The sequence below is a fragment of the Trachemys scripta genome, chromosome 1 (assembly GCF_013100865.1).
Source record: "Trachemys scripta elegans isolate TJP31775 chromosome 1, CAS_Tse_1.0, whole genome shotgun sequence".
NCBI classification, from domain to species: domain Eukaryota; kingdom Metazoa; phylum Chordata; order Testudines; family Emydidae; genus Trachemys; species Trachemys scripta.
Window position 1 is genome coordinate 329,590,465 of NC_048298.1, and position 16,723 is coordinate 329,607,187.

Genomic DNA, 16,723 nt, shown 5'->3' on the forward strand with positions numbered 1-16,723 from the left:
TCTGTCATCCAAAAGGCAAAATAACAGTATTCAAATGTCTTTGTTTCTCATCAGTTTTCGGGTCAGAGTATTATGTGTGTCATGTTGAAGAAATTGGACAGAGTAATAGTTTCCTCGCTCAGTGGAGTAGGTGTGTGATGGCAGGGGAAGGAGTAGCTGGAATAGAAACATTTCACTCGGTTAACATTTAATTGAGCATCAAGATTTTTCAACTTGTCGCATGCAAAACTGGCAGGCTTTGCTACAGGCAGGAGTTCAAGACTGTGGCTGACATCAAGGGGTTAAAAGAAAGAAGCAGAGAGAATTCCTAATACGTGTAACGAGAAAGTCCTTATTTCTAATCAGTCTAGTAGTGGGTTAGCCACTTTTGTAGAGTATTGAGCGTATTATTTATGCATGTAGGAACCCCGTCACAGACCAGGACCCCATTGTGCTAGGTGCTGCACAAACACAGCATATATGTCTCTCTGGATCTAGCGACAGTACTAATTAACAGATAGACAGAAATACGGGGACAGTTTCTGCCTCTGTTACTTTTGTAAGTTCCAGGTAGTTTGTGGCCCATCCTTTTTCCAATGCCATTTTTCTGTGGGTGTGCATCACCAGGACAGTATTGCTCATGAAATGCAACAAAGTACAATATGCAACCGTTTTGGAAGGTCTTGTGAGCCTCACGGTTTGAACCACCTCTTGAGGCAGGATCCTTTTAAATCTATTCTTGGCATTTGTTTGATGCCTATTTACTACTCAGTTGACCCTTCCTCTGAAATGGTAGTCAACAGGGACAGAGAGAAGTCAATTGTGGCAGAGAGAAGTAAACATTTCATACACCGAATTGAACCAGACGTTGCAAAACAATACCTTGGTGGCAATTATTTCTGGCTGGCGTTTTCCTGTAGGGGTTTTATGTGAAGACAGATTAGATGAAAGGGACCGCCTTCTTTGCATCGCTGCTCAGCAGAGCTTGCTGCCAGCATAGCTATTTTAAAATTCCTGGGTTTTCCCAGATCTGTCATTTTTCACCCTCGTAAGTGCATAGGTATGTAAATTGAAAAGGCTGCATTAGATAAAGTAAATATTTATGGACGTGGTGCAACAGTACTTTAACTTCTGTGATGTATCAGTTTGTCAAGTGCTGCTGTGCTCAGAGGTTGAGTTATCACTTGAAAAAGTATTAGCTCTTCAATAATAGCCCAAAACAGCCGCTCTTAGGAGCTTCATTTCCCAGATGGGTGGTTATTTATATCTAAAACCCATATGAGAGGAGCATTCCAGCACAACTGAGGCTGTGTAAAGCTCCAACAAACAGGGGTCAAGTCTAGTGGTTAGAGCAGTGCACTAAAAAGAATTTCAGACTCCTGTGGTCTATTCTTGGCTCTGCCATTGACTGTGTACCTTTAGCAAATCCTTTTAACTCCTCTGTCTTTCACTTTCCCCATCCATAAAATGGGTAGAGCTGTTGTGAAGACTGTTTTTTATTTATAAAGCATTTTTTTCAGATCCATGACAGGACTCTGTTTTCAGTTGCTAATACATTTTCTGTGCTGGCTATTATTATTAAATGGACATATACCTATCTCATAGAACTGGAAGGGTCCTTGAAAGGTCATTGAGTCTAGACATCTGCCTTCACAGCAGGACCAAGTACCATCCCTGACAGATTTTTGCCCCAGATTTCTAAATGGCCCACTTAAGGATTAAACTCATAACCCTAGGTTTAGCAAGCCAATGCTCAAACCACTGAGCTATCTCTCCCCCCTGTCTGTCTAAAGCTGTTTTTTTAGAGGGAAGTTCCAGCTAAAATGATTCGGCCTTTTCCAAGAACAAGGTTGGGGGAAAATACACTGTTGTGCTCATGTTAAAAAAAATCATACAGCCATTTCACTGAGAAACTCTTGCACCTCTGTGTTTTGGAGCAGGGACTGGAAATTTGGCAGGGTGACCCACCCTAGTTTCGAGGATGTGCCTTTCGCCATCCCCAGAAAATTTGCCCTAAACTAACCAAGTTATAAACCCTCCCAAAAATCTCAGTTCATATATGCTCAGTAGAGACTCGTGAGAGTTTAGCAGCCCAATTCTCTGAAGATTCCATTGGTACTGAGCATGCTCAATCCCTAGGGCAGCTAGGGCTGAGCAAGACTTTTTCTGCAGTTTCTTGTCCCATTTGGCTGGGACTGCAGTAGTACTGGACACTGGGACTGAGAGGAGGAAAACTTTCTCTCCTGGGCTCTCAGTGCTCCCCCTGCTGGTGCACAGGCAGCATGGAGGAGGAGGAGAAGCAGGATGTCTGGAATGCAGAGGGACAAGGAATAAGGTGGGAGGAGAGTTCAAGGGAGGGGGGCTCGGAGCAGGAGTCAGGAGGGGGGCTAGGGCCAGGAGCAGGGGATGAGGAAGGATAGAAGCAGAAGGAAGGCAAAGGGCAGGAGGGGAAGAAAGAAGCAGAGATGGCGGGACATTGGCAAGAGATGGGGCTGGAGCTGGGGAGAGAGGGGACAGGATCAGGGTGGGAGAAGATGGGTAGGAACCAGGTGAGATAGCAGCAGGAGGAGGGATAGAGGGACAAATAAGGCTCACTGTCTCACAAAGAGTCCAGGAGATGAAGATTGTCACCAACAGAACACCGCAAGATACGGGGCAAAGCGGAGAAAAGGGAGCATTGGCTGGGGGCATCTTGGTTACAGATGGTTGGAGCCTTTTTCTGCTTGGATCTCATTGTAAGCATTTTTAACCTGCCCTTCCCACCCCACCCGCACAAATCACCCAGAGAGACATTCCTTGGCCTCCACGAATAACCCTATACATTGTGAATATTTTATAACTGATGCCTCGTAAGTGGGCTGGTTTAGAAACTTCTCAGAGAGCTTTTCTGAAGATGTAAGTGTCTGATTAATTGCAACTTTGGTGTCTGCTCAGTGGTGATTTAACACCTCCTGGCTGTTTTTCCTCAGGCCCTGCAAGAGGAGATTAACGTTGCCGGCAGCACAATAAAGCTGAGCTACCTGAGTAGCCGCACGGCTGGCTATAAGTCCGTCTTGAGGATCAGCATGACCCATCCCACCATCCCCTTCAACCTCATGAAAGTCCACCTTATGGTGGCCGTAGAAGGACGCCTCTTTAGAAAGTGGTTTGCAGCTGCCCCGGACCTCTCCTATTATTTCATCTGGGATAAGACGGATGTCTACAGCCAGAAAGTGTACGGACTGTCGGAAGCCTTTGGTAAGCTGACCTCAGAACACATTCCTCTCTTTCCATCTTGCCCGTAAGAAGTTGTTAAGTGGCAGCACGCAAACCTTATCCTAGATTATCCTGCTCTTATGTTTTCTTCCCTTCACTGCCCTTTCCAGAACGTCAGCACAGTGTAACCATTGTGGGCCTGCTTCTCCACTGCCCTGCACATTGTGCGATCCTCTACGTCTGTAGAACGATTACCCAAGGTGTGAAGCAATGGAGAATCGGGCTCTGTGTGTTCTTTGCACCACCTCTTGAGCACAGCACCATCCATGGTTTGTAGCCAGCGGGATCTGCAGCTGAAGAAGCTGAAGTCCTACAGGAGGAGGAAGCTTCCTCTGTGCTGCCGATGTAACACTTGTATGGCTACAGCTCCTTCCCCTTTTCGCGGACATCACAGAGCCCACCCAGCCCAAATGCCATGTCTGTCAATCAGTTGCGGTGGAAAGGACATCGGAGCGGGAGGGGAACCGAGCATGCATAGTGACTGCTTGGTGCCGCAGCTGGTTGCTCCGTGTCTGACTGACCGTCAGCCAGAGGAATCTTTAAAGGAGTCGGGGTCCTTCGCTCACAGCTCTGCAATAGGGTTCAGACAGGTGGAGTAGATCAGGCCTTGGCAATGGCAACAGCATGATGAGAGGGCCCCCGCCCCAGGTGTCTCCACTGCTATTTTAAAACAACAGACATCCACCCCTGATCCTGCTCTTCCTTGTTGCTCTTGGAGCAATTCAGGGAGAACTGCAGCCCTGCAACTAGACTCCTCTTTGCTCCCCTGTAGCCTGAGTGGAGATATGCAGGGGGCTCTTTCTTTCCGTCTGCAGAGAGAGAGAGTGAGTCTCTTATTCCCACTTATTCATGGGGCTGAGTTTCCTTGGGAGAGGTTGGTTGACATGACCTCCTGAGGCTTATGAGACCCTGTAACACCGCACAAGTGAGGCTCTGGATGGAGCAACGTGTACAGATAACACATAGTTAGGGTCCTACCAAATTCACGGTCCATTTTGGTCAATTTCACCGTCATAGGATTTTAAAAATCATCAATGTCATGAGTTCAGCTCTCTAAATCTGAAATGTCGCAGTGTTGTAATTGTAGAGGTCGTGACCCAAAAAGGAGTTGGTGCGGGGGTCACTAGGTTATTGTAGGGGGGGTTGCGGAACTGCTACCCTTACTTCTGCGCTGCTGCTGGTGGCAGCGCTGCCTTCAGACCTGGACAGCTGGAGAGTGGTGGCTGCTGGCTAGGAGCCCAGCTCTGAAGGCAGAGCGGCTGCCACAGCAGCAATGCAGAAGTAAGGATGGCCTGGTGTGGTATTGTCACCCTTACTTCTGCGCTGATGTCTGCAGAGCTGGGCCCTCAGGAAGCAGCTGCCACTCTCCAGCCACCCAGCTCTGTAGGCGGCACAGAAGAAAGAGTGGCAATACCGTGACCCCCCTAAATAACTTTGTGATCCACCCTGCAACTCCCTTTTGGGTCAGGACCCCCAATTTGAGAAACACTGGTCTCCTCCGAGGGAGACCAGATTTCACAGTCCATGACACGTTTTTCATGGCCATGAAATTTGTAGGGCCCTATTCATAGAGAAAGAATTACCTACCTGGTGTGACTTTGGGGGCCAGATTTTTATGAAGGCCTCAACCTGTCCCCCATGTCAATCTCACAGTTAGTTGCAGCTAGAATTTAGCTTCCTCCCTACCTGATTGGTGGGGATGAAATTAGAGGGAGGGTCTGAAAAGGAGGCCCTAAAAGGTTTATGTTCTGATATAGTAAAGTTATTTCTGGCAAATACCTACAAGACACCCTTCACTTTGTACCTGTGTCTAGGTTTTTTTGTATTATTCAGGAAACCTCCAAAGGTGCCCAGAGGTTTAAAATACCACATTACTAGCCAAGTACACATATAGACAAATTAATATATTTTTTCATCAAAAGAGCTGAAAACAGAATCGTAGCAGAAAGAAGCGGGAAAGGCCTTTTGATTGTTCAATCCAACTCATCTCCCTGTCAATGCAAGGCTGTTCCCTGTACTGCAGATTTCTCCTGTCCAGTCTGATCCTGCAAAGTTCCTAATATCAGTGCTCAGCATTTCTCAGGAGACACTGGGCCCCTTGCAAGATCAGACCCTTATTGTACGGGCCAAGAGTTGTTCCACATCCTGCTTTTAACCTTGTCTCCTAAGCAATGTAAAACTGAAGATCCCTGCTCTGCTTCAGGTACTAGTGGGGAACTGGGTTTTGGGTCTTACTGCTTTTGAGGAAAGCATGTTTCACCTGAAGCCTTCTTGTAGGCATAGGCGCTGACTCCGGGGAAAAATTAGTGGGTGCTCTGCACCCACTGGCAGCCAAGCTCCCTGCCCCACCTCACCTCACCTCCTCCTCCTCCTTCCCTGAGCGCGCCGCGTCCCCACTCCTCCACCTACCTCCTAGCGCTTACTGCTGCCAAACAGCTGTAGCACTCTCTGGGAGGGATGGATAGAGGAGGAGCGGGAACGTGGCGTGCTCAGGGGAGGAGGCGGGGAAAAGACGGGGCCGGGGCGGGAATATGGGGAAGGGGTTGGAATGGGGGCAGGAGGGGGCCAGGCAGGGGTTGAGTCGGGGGCAGAGCGGGGTCAACCACCCACCGGCGCCAGAAGAAGCCGGCGCCTATGCTTGTAGGTGTTCAGTAAAATAATCGGCCTGATTCTCCTCTCACTGAAACTGATTTTACAGTGGTGTAACTACGTTACCTTTAATGAAGTTATTCCTGATTTACACCAATGAAAGGGAGGTAAATCAGGCCTAAAGACTCTCTGGACATTATGAAAACCAACTCACATTCAACCATTTTGTCTGTATTAGTGATACCGGCCCAAATTAATCTGTGGCCTGTCTGTCAACTTTAAGTGAGTTTACTGATTTAGACCCGCTTGGATTATGTTTTGTTTTCTAAACTGGGCCATGTTTCTCTGCCTGCATCACTGCCAGGCAGCCTTAGCACATGAGGTAATGAATAGAAGCAACATACTACCATTTTGGAATTCTGGGACCATTTTTGCTAAACCCTTAGGTCACCCATTGCTTTGAATTGTGTCTGTGAGTCGGCGCCTTTTGAATATTTAGCACATTTGTCCAACATCTACTGCTGTGTTGACCTTTTTTATGCAGAGTGGCCTTTAAAGAGGAGAATATTAAGACTCTGCATTAATGTGACGGTATTTTAAATAGAATTGGCACTTGCCTGTAGAAATGGCCTTTCCCCCAACTAATTAAAGCTCTTAGCTGTGTGCTGAATGTGCATTTCTGAGGTTATTAACCTATGGGCTTCTTTTTTTCCCCTTTGCTCCCAGTTTCCGTGGGCTATGAATATGAATCATGTCCTGATCTGATCCTGTGGGAGAAGAGGACGGCGGTCCTTCAGGGTTATGAAATTGATGCTTCCAAACTCGGAGGATGGTCCCTGGACAAACACCATGCCCTCAACATACAGAGCGGTAGGTTGGCTTTAGGAAATGGCGTGAGCAGGGTGATGCAGCGGTACAATGCATTGTTGCTTTTCACCATTAATAATTCAACCAAAGGGAAAACACACACATGCACACTCTACTAACAAATTATTCATTGTAACCTACATTCAGCGGCAGCTTTGCGTGGGCAAATCTGAAAGGAATCAGCTGCTGTAAATCTGTTGTATATTTTTAAGAAGTGTGCAGCCCCAGCTTTGTACTACCTATAAAGGAATGGGATTGAATTGTTTGATGTCCATCATAAAAAGTCCCAAGGCTGAACCCTACATAAGCACATGCAGTGTATGCATACGGTCAGATAGGGTCCATCCTTTGTCGACCCCATTGAAAGCAAACCCACCCAATACAATCACACACAGCAAAGCATGGCATAATAATCATCCTTGCTGCCAGTGGTGAGAACGCAGCTTGGAATGTGGACCTGAGAGAACCTGTCCAATATGACTTCGATCCTGCTCAAGGAAACCTAATTCCTCGGCTTCAGAAGGCTTCCCACTCCTAAGTTTCCCATCCCTCAACTTCTGTGGCCAGCTGCTCTGCTAGAGCTCAGATCTCTTTGAAGCTATAATGCCTACATTCCTTAGCGCATGATGAGTGTTTAGAGACAGGGCATTTAGCTGGGCAGAATGACTAGAACATGGCCAAAGGATGGAAAGTTTGCACTACCCTGTGCGATTGTAGTGAGTATGGAGAGAGTAGCCCCAGTTCAGGTGGCACCACTAATGAAAACTTTCCTGGTCTTCTCACAAACAACATATAAGTTCCCCTGGGCCCTGCTGACGAAACCTACCCCAGTTAATACTCCACTCAGACTTTCCTAAGTGAACTACTACCACCCAGCATGTCCCTTGCCAGCAGACAACCCCAGTGGATACCCTCTCTCACTAGTGACAAGGAATTATCTTGACCTTCCAATCTCCAAAGTGTTTCTCAACCCGTGGTCGCAACCCCCGGGAGGGCCCCAAATAGCAATCAGAGGATTGTGAGGCATTGGACATTGTATTACACTCTAAAGCAAAGAAAAGCTTGGTCTCCCACCTAGCCACTCACCGTTAAGGTCAAGTCATCTCTGCCAACCCCTTGAAACACCCACATAAATAAATTACAGAGGCTGACCATTGTTAGCATCGATATATCTTTATAGTAAATGGGGGGGGTGGGAGGCGGCAACCTGAAAAGGCTGAGAAACACTGTGCTCTAGGAGTTACAGCAGCCTGCCATGGGCCCTGGACATCTCATTTTTCACAGGATCCCACAGTACCTAGAGACAATCCTGGAGAGATCTCTTTGTGGTGTGGTGCAACATGAGTCTGGAAGCTGGGACGCCAGGGTTCTATTTCCTGTGCTGCCATTGATTCATTCTGTGACCTGGAGCAAGTCACATGCCCTCCGTGTGCTTCAGTTTCACCATCTGTTTAATTCCCTTTCTGCTCTTATCGTTTTCTAGGCATCTTGCATAAAGGAAATGGGGAAAATCAGTTTGTCTCTCAGCAGCCGCCTGTCATAGGAAGCATTATGGGCAATGGACGCAGGCGTAGCATTTCCTGTCCAAGCTGTAATGGCCTTGCAGATGGGAACAAGCTCCTGGCTCCTGTTGCCCTAACATGTGGATCTGATGGAAGCCTTTATGTTGGAGACTTCAACTACATCCGAAGGATCTTTCCCTCTGGCAATGTCACCAACATACTGGAGCTCAGGTACACCAGGCAGCTTGCAGCCCGTGATAATTGTTCACCTTTGATTCTGCAGAAATGTTATGTACCCAGAGGGAAAATGAAACCCAAACTCTTTTTTTTTAAACTAACAGAATGGGCCAAATTCACCTCTGGTGCAAGTCCACTGACTTTGACTTACACCAGGAAGGCGTGCGACCTAGTGAATTCATCCAGAATGGAATCACAGGCCCAAAATAGTCTATCGCATTTCTTACCCGCTAACTCAGACTGAGTTAATGTGTCCTCCTCAGTCTGGTGAGAGACTAGTGGGAATTCTAAAAATTAACAGTCAGCCTCCGGGATAACCTACACTTGGAAGGACACACATCACTAATGATGATATGTGGAGGGTATTCAGGACAGAGGATCATTCATACCTAGGACAGTGAGCTCACCAAGGAACTCCCAGAGTCTGTGACTTCTGGGTGGGTTTTTTGGGACAAACATACAAACACCCCCAGCGAATTCTCCACTGAAAAATAGGGGCTGGGTGAAGAAATTCTGTCCATCTCCCCTGCAGGGAGATGAAGTGCTGCCACTTGCCCCCGCAGAAAAGTGAAGAGAAAACTTCCAGTAGGAAGAGAGAGGTTTGCAAAGCAGCAAGCACAAAAGAGGGGAGGGAAGGAAATCGGGGTGGGGGGAGAATACAGATGAGTCATAAATGTTGATGAAATAAAATATATTGTGACCGAGTCAACCTTTGTGTTGACTCATCTGTGATATTTTCCCTCCCAGACATTTCATGACAAACACACTGCCCTGTTCAAGGCAGTGGATCTGATTCTGATCTCATGCTGGGGCTACCCAGGATTAATTCCATGGAAGGCAGTAGAGTTAAACTGGTGTAAGGGACATCGGAATCAGGCTCAATGACTCTGCCTTAAGAGCCTGATCTGAAACCCAGTGAAGTCAATGGGAACCTAACAAATGACTTCAGTGGGCTTTGGAACAGGCCCTAATACAACATGTTTGTAACTGGAGTGGAGATTAAACTGTCCATTGGTGAATAATTCTGTATTGGGAGTTTTACATGGATATGTGTGTCAAGATGTCTAGTCAGTGATACGCTTTGGTCCAAGCACTCATTAACCAGTACATTGCACACGTGAGGATAAAGACAGGTTGTTGAATTTTTTTTACACTGACTAACCTATTGACGGAAATCCATGCAGTTTTTCTTAGTTTTAAATGGCATTTCGTTATCTGGCGAATCCCAGTCACAGACTGTGGGATGCTACATGATAAGACTTTATTTTTAATGCTCTGAAACAGCCCTCCACACCTCTAGTGCAGACGTGCCCAATGCTTCCCTTTTGGCGTGTAGTTCCAAAACGCTTGTTGTTGTTTCTCTGCTTTTTTTCTGGTGAAAGTATTCATTGCATTTTTGAAACCCAAACATACCAAACCCCTCCTGGCAACACACACAAACAGCTACCAAGAACTCATCCATAATGTACAGCATCCCAGTGGGATGTAAGGGAAATGGGCATAGATGAATCTTTTCGGTACTAACAGGATACTTGTAAGAGCCAGTTTCTGAGAAGCTCTGAGCACCCACAGCTCCCAGAAGACCCATGTGCTTGCTATGTCTCAAGATTTGGCCTAAAAGTGTGATACTTCTCACTCCCCTGAGACGTGACTGTAAAAATGGTCCCTACTTACTCAGCAGATTTGTATTTCGAGTCATGTCTGCTGACAAAAACACGGCCCCAATCCTACAACGAGGACCTTCATTGGCTCAACCGCAGCTCGTTGCAGGATCAGTGCCGAGGTTGCATTGCATTATACTCCTTTTCGCCTGAGGAATCAATGCCGCTAAAAGAGAGTGAGCTAGATGCTATTTTTTCTTGCGCATCAACAACAGAATTGTTTACTAGTCAGTACACCTGTGCAAACCCACAGAATTTCATTGGGTGCCACTGAGGGCCCAATTGGGTGCTGATGTACAAGAAGAAAAGAATCCAGGCTGAGATCCCAAGGCTGGCACTTAGAAGACATGGTGTTTTCTATGTAACCTGAGCTCATTCAAGATGGAAATTATGGAGAGTCAACAAACAAGGAACTCCATGATAACATATTTACAGTCACTTCTCTGAGCGAGCCACAGCTTGAGTACGATACCCGGAGTGGGACTCCAAATATTGAGGAATGATTCCATGGTGGCCTACATTAAGGTGCAGAGCATCCTTCCAGTGCTGAAAGGTTATTTTAGTGATGGAAGCTGTGATTTCCAAAGGAGCCTAAGGCAGATAGGTGCCCAAGCCCCACGGTAATGGCATGGGAGTTGGGTGCCTCGCTTCCCTGAGGGAATTCTGGAAATCCCACCCTGAGTTCTTTTTGTATTTCAGCATTGTTAGAAACACCCTGTGCATATAGATTTGGTGGAACAGTCCCTGATTCCAAAAGAGCAAATTGGAAACCTTGAAAAAGTGACCTTGTTGGATTCTCCAAAGAGCCACAAAGTTTAATTTACTCCCATGTTAATCCTTCTGGAGCCATTACTGCTTTATCTGTGCAAACACTTAGGTTACGGGGCCAAAAAGCACTTCTTAACTCACGTGTGCTATAAATTAAATGGGTACAGATGCAGGTTGACTAAAAGCTATGGGGGAAAGCCATTATTTTGGTCTAAATGGATTGTATCTGTGCCTCCTCAAGCAGCATTTCTTTTGAGATTCACACCCCCACTGTTTGGTACAGTGTCTTATTAGAGTGTAGTGCTCTTTTCTGGAGAGGGGAGGCAGCTGCAATGTGGCTTCCAGCTAATTACAATGGGGTATGTAACTTGGCCCATGAAAAAAAAATCTTACTTGAATTCTGCGCCATAGTGTCTCTGAAATTCAAGCAGTGAACATAAAAGAAGTTGGCCAGAACAATTCTGCTGATATATTGCCTTGTAAAATAGAAAGAACCACAATCAGCGACAGTGAAAAAGCTGTAAAGCTTACTAAAGAAACAGGCTTCTATCCTGACATTATATTCCATGACAGATAATTAAATGTAGTGAGTGTCTCTGTGTGTGAAGTGTGCCTGACCCCATCTCCTGCATAAATGAGTACCTCTGAGCTGGTGAGATCATACTTCCTTTGTGATATGCAGCAGTACATAAGTGAACTCACTGACAAGTAATATCCAATATAAAGTATATCAGTGTCATGCCTGCTAAGTCTTTATTTATTATTGCATTGTATGGTACAGTTACTGTCAAGTTTTCAATCTGCTAATAATGCTTCTAACTCAGCCACTAACACCTCATACTTTCTTCTATTCCCTGCTTTCCTGCCGTCTGTCAGAAATAAAGATTTCAGACATAGGTAAGCCAACCAGTGGAGAATTTTATGCCTCTGCCTGTCTTGTTGCATGTTGTTATATGGTGAGCCACAAGTGCCATTTCCAGATGATTCAATAGCAAATGAAGCCAGTGTGATTAAAGCTGATGTAGGCGATCAGTCATCCAAACTGGAAGCCATTAATCATGCGTCAGGGTCATAATGCAATTCTGTTTGGTCTATAAATAGTCATAGTCAGTCAGAATAGAGTATAAAGGTAGGGAGGAAGGAGGCTCTTTGTCAAACAATTGAGTGAATGGCAAGACAAAGACAATTATCCATGTCATTTAAAAGGAACTCTGGGTAACGCACTGGTTAGTGTGTGTTACATGTCCTGACCCCTAGAGAACCACAGCTCTGTTACAGCTCCCAGCGAAAACTCTAGAGGCTCATACTTTTAGCCTGGTTTGATCCCCAGTGATGGTTGTTATAAAAATTGGGACTTGCCCCGATTAGAATGGCTGTGAGCCTGGGGCACTAGGTGTGAACTTCCATTATCATTCAGAAGTATTTAACCCTTAGGGCTGGTCTACACTGGGGGGGAGGTCGATCTAAGATACGCAACTTCAGCTACGAGAATAGCGTAGCTGAAGTCGACGTATCTTAGATCGAATTAAAATTACTTATTTCGCATCCTCATGGCGCGGGATCTACGGCCGCGGCTCCCCTGTCGACTTTGCTTCCGCCTCTCGCCGAGCTGGAGTTCAGCAGTCGACAGGAAAGCGATCGGGGATCGATTTATCACATCTATATTACATGGGATAAATCGATCCCCGGTAGAGTGATCGCTACCCGCCAATCCCACGGGTAGTGTAGATGTACCCTTAGTGTCCGTTCTGCAGCCCTCTTTGTGTCTGATCCACAGTGGGTAGGAGAGCACTTTGGAGCAGGCCCTTAAGGGATCGTCTGCAAGTTTCCAGCTTATGCTGTATTCCAAAGGCATGGCATTGTTGTGAGGTTTTATTTTCTGTTTAGCACAACTTGAAAGAGCTACAGGGCCAAGTGTAAATTCTGTTTCCTGCAGCAGATAATTTCCTTCACCTAATCACACATCAAGTGTCACCCAGTACAAATGGCCTAGACCTCACACAAGTGGCAGTAGAATTCATCCCACTGGGATCTGCTCTGTGCTACTGAAACCAGCAACACTGAACTCCTCCTCCAGGGGGATTCAGCACTTTAAAGTTGACAGCAAATGTCTGCCATCAGCAGTGGCCAGTGGCACAGTAGGAGGTCCTGGGAAAGAGTGGGAAGGAGGGCAATCATGCAGGCACAGGAGAAAGGGCGAGTCAGGAACTAGCACAGAGTGAGTGCTATGGAGATTGTTTCAAATGTTAAAGGAGACAGATGAAATATGAGAGACAGAGAAGAAAGTGTCGTCCTTGTGCCCGGAGCCCTCACCTGACCTGCTTGGCAACATCTCTGCCTGTTCCTCCTAGGAACACGGAAATTTCCAGACTGAATCCAATCCATGGTCCATCTAATCCAGTATCCTGTCACTGACAGTGGACAGCACTGAATGTTTCAAGGGAAGGTGTAAGAAGCCCCACAATAGGTAGTTAAGGAATAACCTGTCCCCCAGAGAAAGTCTCCTTCCTGACCCCAATAGTTAGAAGTTGGCTTATATTCTGAAGCAGGAGGGGTTTTCCTAAAGGTCCTCCTTAAACACATCTCTTCTGACAAGCCCTAGTCCTTGCAGAGGGAAGTGTTCACAATATAAATGTCCATAATATCATGGAAGCAATAAGTCTGAGTGCCACACTGCTCTACACATTCACCCTGCTTTTTCTTGCCTGTCTCCCACCCCCCACCCCCCCTTGCATTTGTATGTGGTCTGTCTAGAGCACAAGTTCTTTGGGGGCAAAGGCCATGTCTTTTCATCTATCTGTAAAGTGCCTGATATGTTGTTGGCACTATCCTGTCCAAATAATAAGAAAAGCTAAAGAACCAAAGGAAAGGGAGGATGCATCATGAGAGAACATTTAGGACGAACAAACCCAAAGCAATTGGGGTATTCAGTGAAGTCAGAGAGGAGGCCTGGTGGTTCATAACCATCAGAGGCAAGAGGTCACTGTGGAATTCGACATGGCTAGAGACAGATGAGAATGAGCAGACTGTGGCCACCAGAGAGAAGAGTAACGAGAGAAATTCCACACAACTAGAAGTTTCAAATCGATATCAGGTCCTCAACATGAAAACTTTCGAAGATACCTCTCAAGATCCAGCAGATCCAAGGGAATGGAGAGGTGTACAGGACACATATGCGGATGGCAGTTTGGCCCTACCGATAAGAAAATCAAACTTGCTGGCAAAGAGTCTTCTAAACATTCTAGGAAGAAAGATGATCCTTGTTGGGTATTCAATACTCAGAAGAACCAAAAGAACATTCTGCAAAGGACAGACAGACAACAGAACAGTGTGCTGCCTTCCCGGAGCCAAGACAGTAGACGTCGCTCTAAGATTGGATAGCCTTCTGAAGTCGATAGACAAGGACTAATGACACTGTGTCGTGGGATATCACACAGATAGTAGATTACTTCAGGGGACTCAACAATGTGATGAAGAAGAAGAATATCCAAGCAATCTTCTCTAAGATTTTTCCTGTCCCATGAGAGAAAAAAGACACATGATTCTGGTCGTGAACCACTGGCAAAGTAAGTGCCGTAAGGTGTAGGGTTTTGTGGAACATTGGTCCACCTTCTGTGGGCAGAGGGAGCTGTATATTTTAGATGGCCTCCACCGCAGGAGAAAGGGACCAATCTCCTTGAGGACAGGCTGGCTAGAGTAGTCAGGATGGGATTAAACTAAACACAAAAGGGGCGGCACAAAGGGGGGAGATATTTATTTTATTTATTTATGAGCAATCAGTTAGCACAAAATAGAGATGCTGAAAACAAAATTAGTCAAAGAACCAAATGACATAAAGAGAAGAAATTCTTGAATTGTCTATACACCAATGTTAGGATTCTAGGTAATAAACAAAATTAATTGGAATTGCTCATTTTTTAGCATAAATTCAATCTAGTTGGTAAAAACCTGGTTTGATGGTAAACACTGTTGGAATGTTAAAATCAATGGTTATAACCTATTTAGGAAGGATCAAGTGGGCAAAAAAGGAGGTGAAGTGGCACTCTGTGTCAAAAATGGCATTACCTGTTTGTGTCACTGATAACTTAGAAGAAAAAGATCTTGAATGCTTATGGATCAGTGTGCTAACAGATAAAGCACAAGATGGAGTACTAGTTGGTATCTGCTGCAGACCACCAAATTACACTATGAAACAGGATGATCACCTCCTTACACACTTCTCAATAATGTGTAGGGGAAAAACTTGGTGATAGTGGGAGAACATCAATGTGAGTGACATATGCTGGAGGGCTCATGCTGCTAATACTAATACTAAAACATCCTTGGAATTTCTAAACATTATAGATGACAATTTCCTAACTCAAAAAGTAATGCAACCAACACGGGGGAATTTTTATTAGACCTTGTCTTAACAGATAAAGAGGAACTGATTACAGAACTAAAAACAAATTGTAGCTTAGGTACACATGATCATGACTTGTTCACATTTATAACGTGCAAGCAGAATAATGTTCAGTAATATATATACTTAATAGCGCCAATTTCACAAAACTGAAAACAATTATGAGCCAAATGAGCTGGGAGGAAGAATTTAATCAGAAAAATTTCAGTGATAACTGGGAATCATTTAAGAACACCTTACTAGAGGTCCTGAAAGAGACAATCCCACAATTGAGAAAAAAGGCAGTGCTGGTTAAAAAACAACCACCTGGTTTAGAGGTAAAGTGAAGGCAGCTATAAAAAAATATTTTTTTATAACAAATGGAAGAAAGGGGAAGTTGATAGTAATGAATATAAATAATAAATTAGGGCCTGTACAAAATTGATAAGAGAAGCAAAGGAACACAGGAAGAAAAGTATGGTCTGAAAACTTAAATACAATAAGAAGGATTACTTTTAAATATATTAGGGACAAAAAGAATCCTTTCAGTGGTATTGGTCCATTAGTAGGTGGAAATGTTAGAATTATCAATAATAATGCAGAAAAGGCAGAAGTATTCAATAAATATTTCTGTTCTATATTTGGGGAAAAACAGATGATGCAGTCTCGTCCTACAGTGATAACACTCTTTCCATTCCACTAGTCTCTCTGGAGGATGTTAAACAGAAGCTACTGATCTTAGACATATTTAAATTAGCAGGTCCAGATAATTCGCATCCAAGAGTTTTAAAAGAGCTGGCCATGGAGCTCTCTGGACCATTAATGTTGATTTTCAATAAGTCTTGGAGCACTGGGGAAGTTCCAGAAAACTGGAAGAAAGATAATGTTGTGAGAGTGTTTTAAAAGAATAAATGGGATGACACCAGGTAATTATAGGCCTGTCAGCCTGACTTCGATCCTAGACAAGATAATGGAAAGGCTCATATGGGACTCAATTAATAAAGAATTAAAGGAGGGTAATGTCATTAATGCAAATCAACATGGGTTTATGGAAAATAGGTCCTATCAAACTAATTTGTTATCTTTTTTTTTATTAGATTATAAGTTTGGTAGATAAAGTCAATAGTGCTGACTTAATATACTTAGACATCTGTAAGGCATTTGAGTTGGTCCCACACAACATTTTGATTAAAAAACTAGAATGGCATAAAATTAAAACAGCACACATTAATTTGATTAAAAACTGGCTAACAGATGGGTCTCAAAATGTGATTGTAAATGGAGAATCATCATCTAAGTGGGTGGGTTTCCAGTTAGGTCCCGCAGGGATTGGTTCCTGGCCCTATGCTATTTAAAAAATTTATCAATGCCCTGAAAGAAAATATAAAATCATCGCTGATCAAATTTGCAAATAATAAAAATTGGGTGAGTGGTAAATAATGACGAGGATAGGTCACCAATTCACAGTGATATGGATTGCGGTT

At 44.7% G+C, this 16,723-nt stretch overlaps 1 protein-coding gene across 2 annotated transcripts in view; it reads left to right on the forward strand.

Annotated features, from left to right (window-relative positions):
- TENM4 (teneurin transmembrane protein 4) overlaps window positions 1–16,723 on the forward strand; it is a 768,234-nt gene that overhangs the window by 681,962 nt on the left and 69,549 nt on the right. For both annotated transcript variants that reach the window (XM_034759079.1, XM_034759080.1), the window contains 4 exons: window positions 2,949–3,216; window positions 6,550–6,693; window positions 8,174–8,423; window positions 11,735–11,755. In XM_034759079.1, coding sequence (XP_034614970.1) covers window positions 2,949–3,216; window positions 6,550–6,693; window positions 8,174–8,423; window positions 11,735–11,755 — 683 coding nt within the window. The remainder of the gene's footprint in view (window positions 1–2,948; window positions 3,217–6,549; window positions 6,694–8,173; window positions 8,424–11,734; window positions 11,756–16,723) is intronic.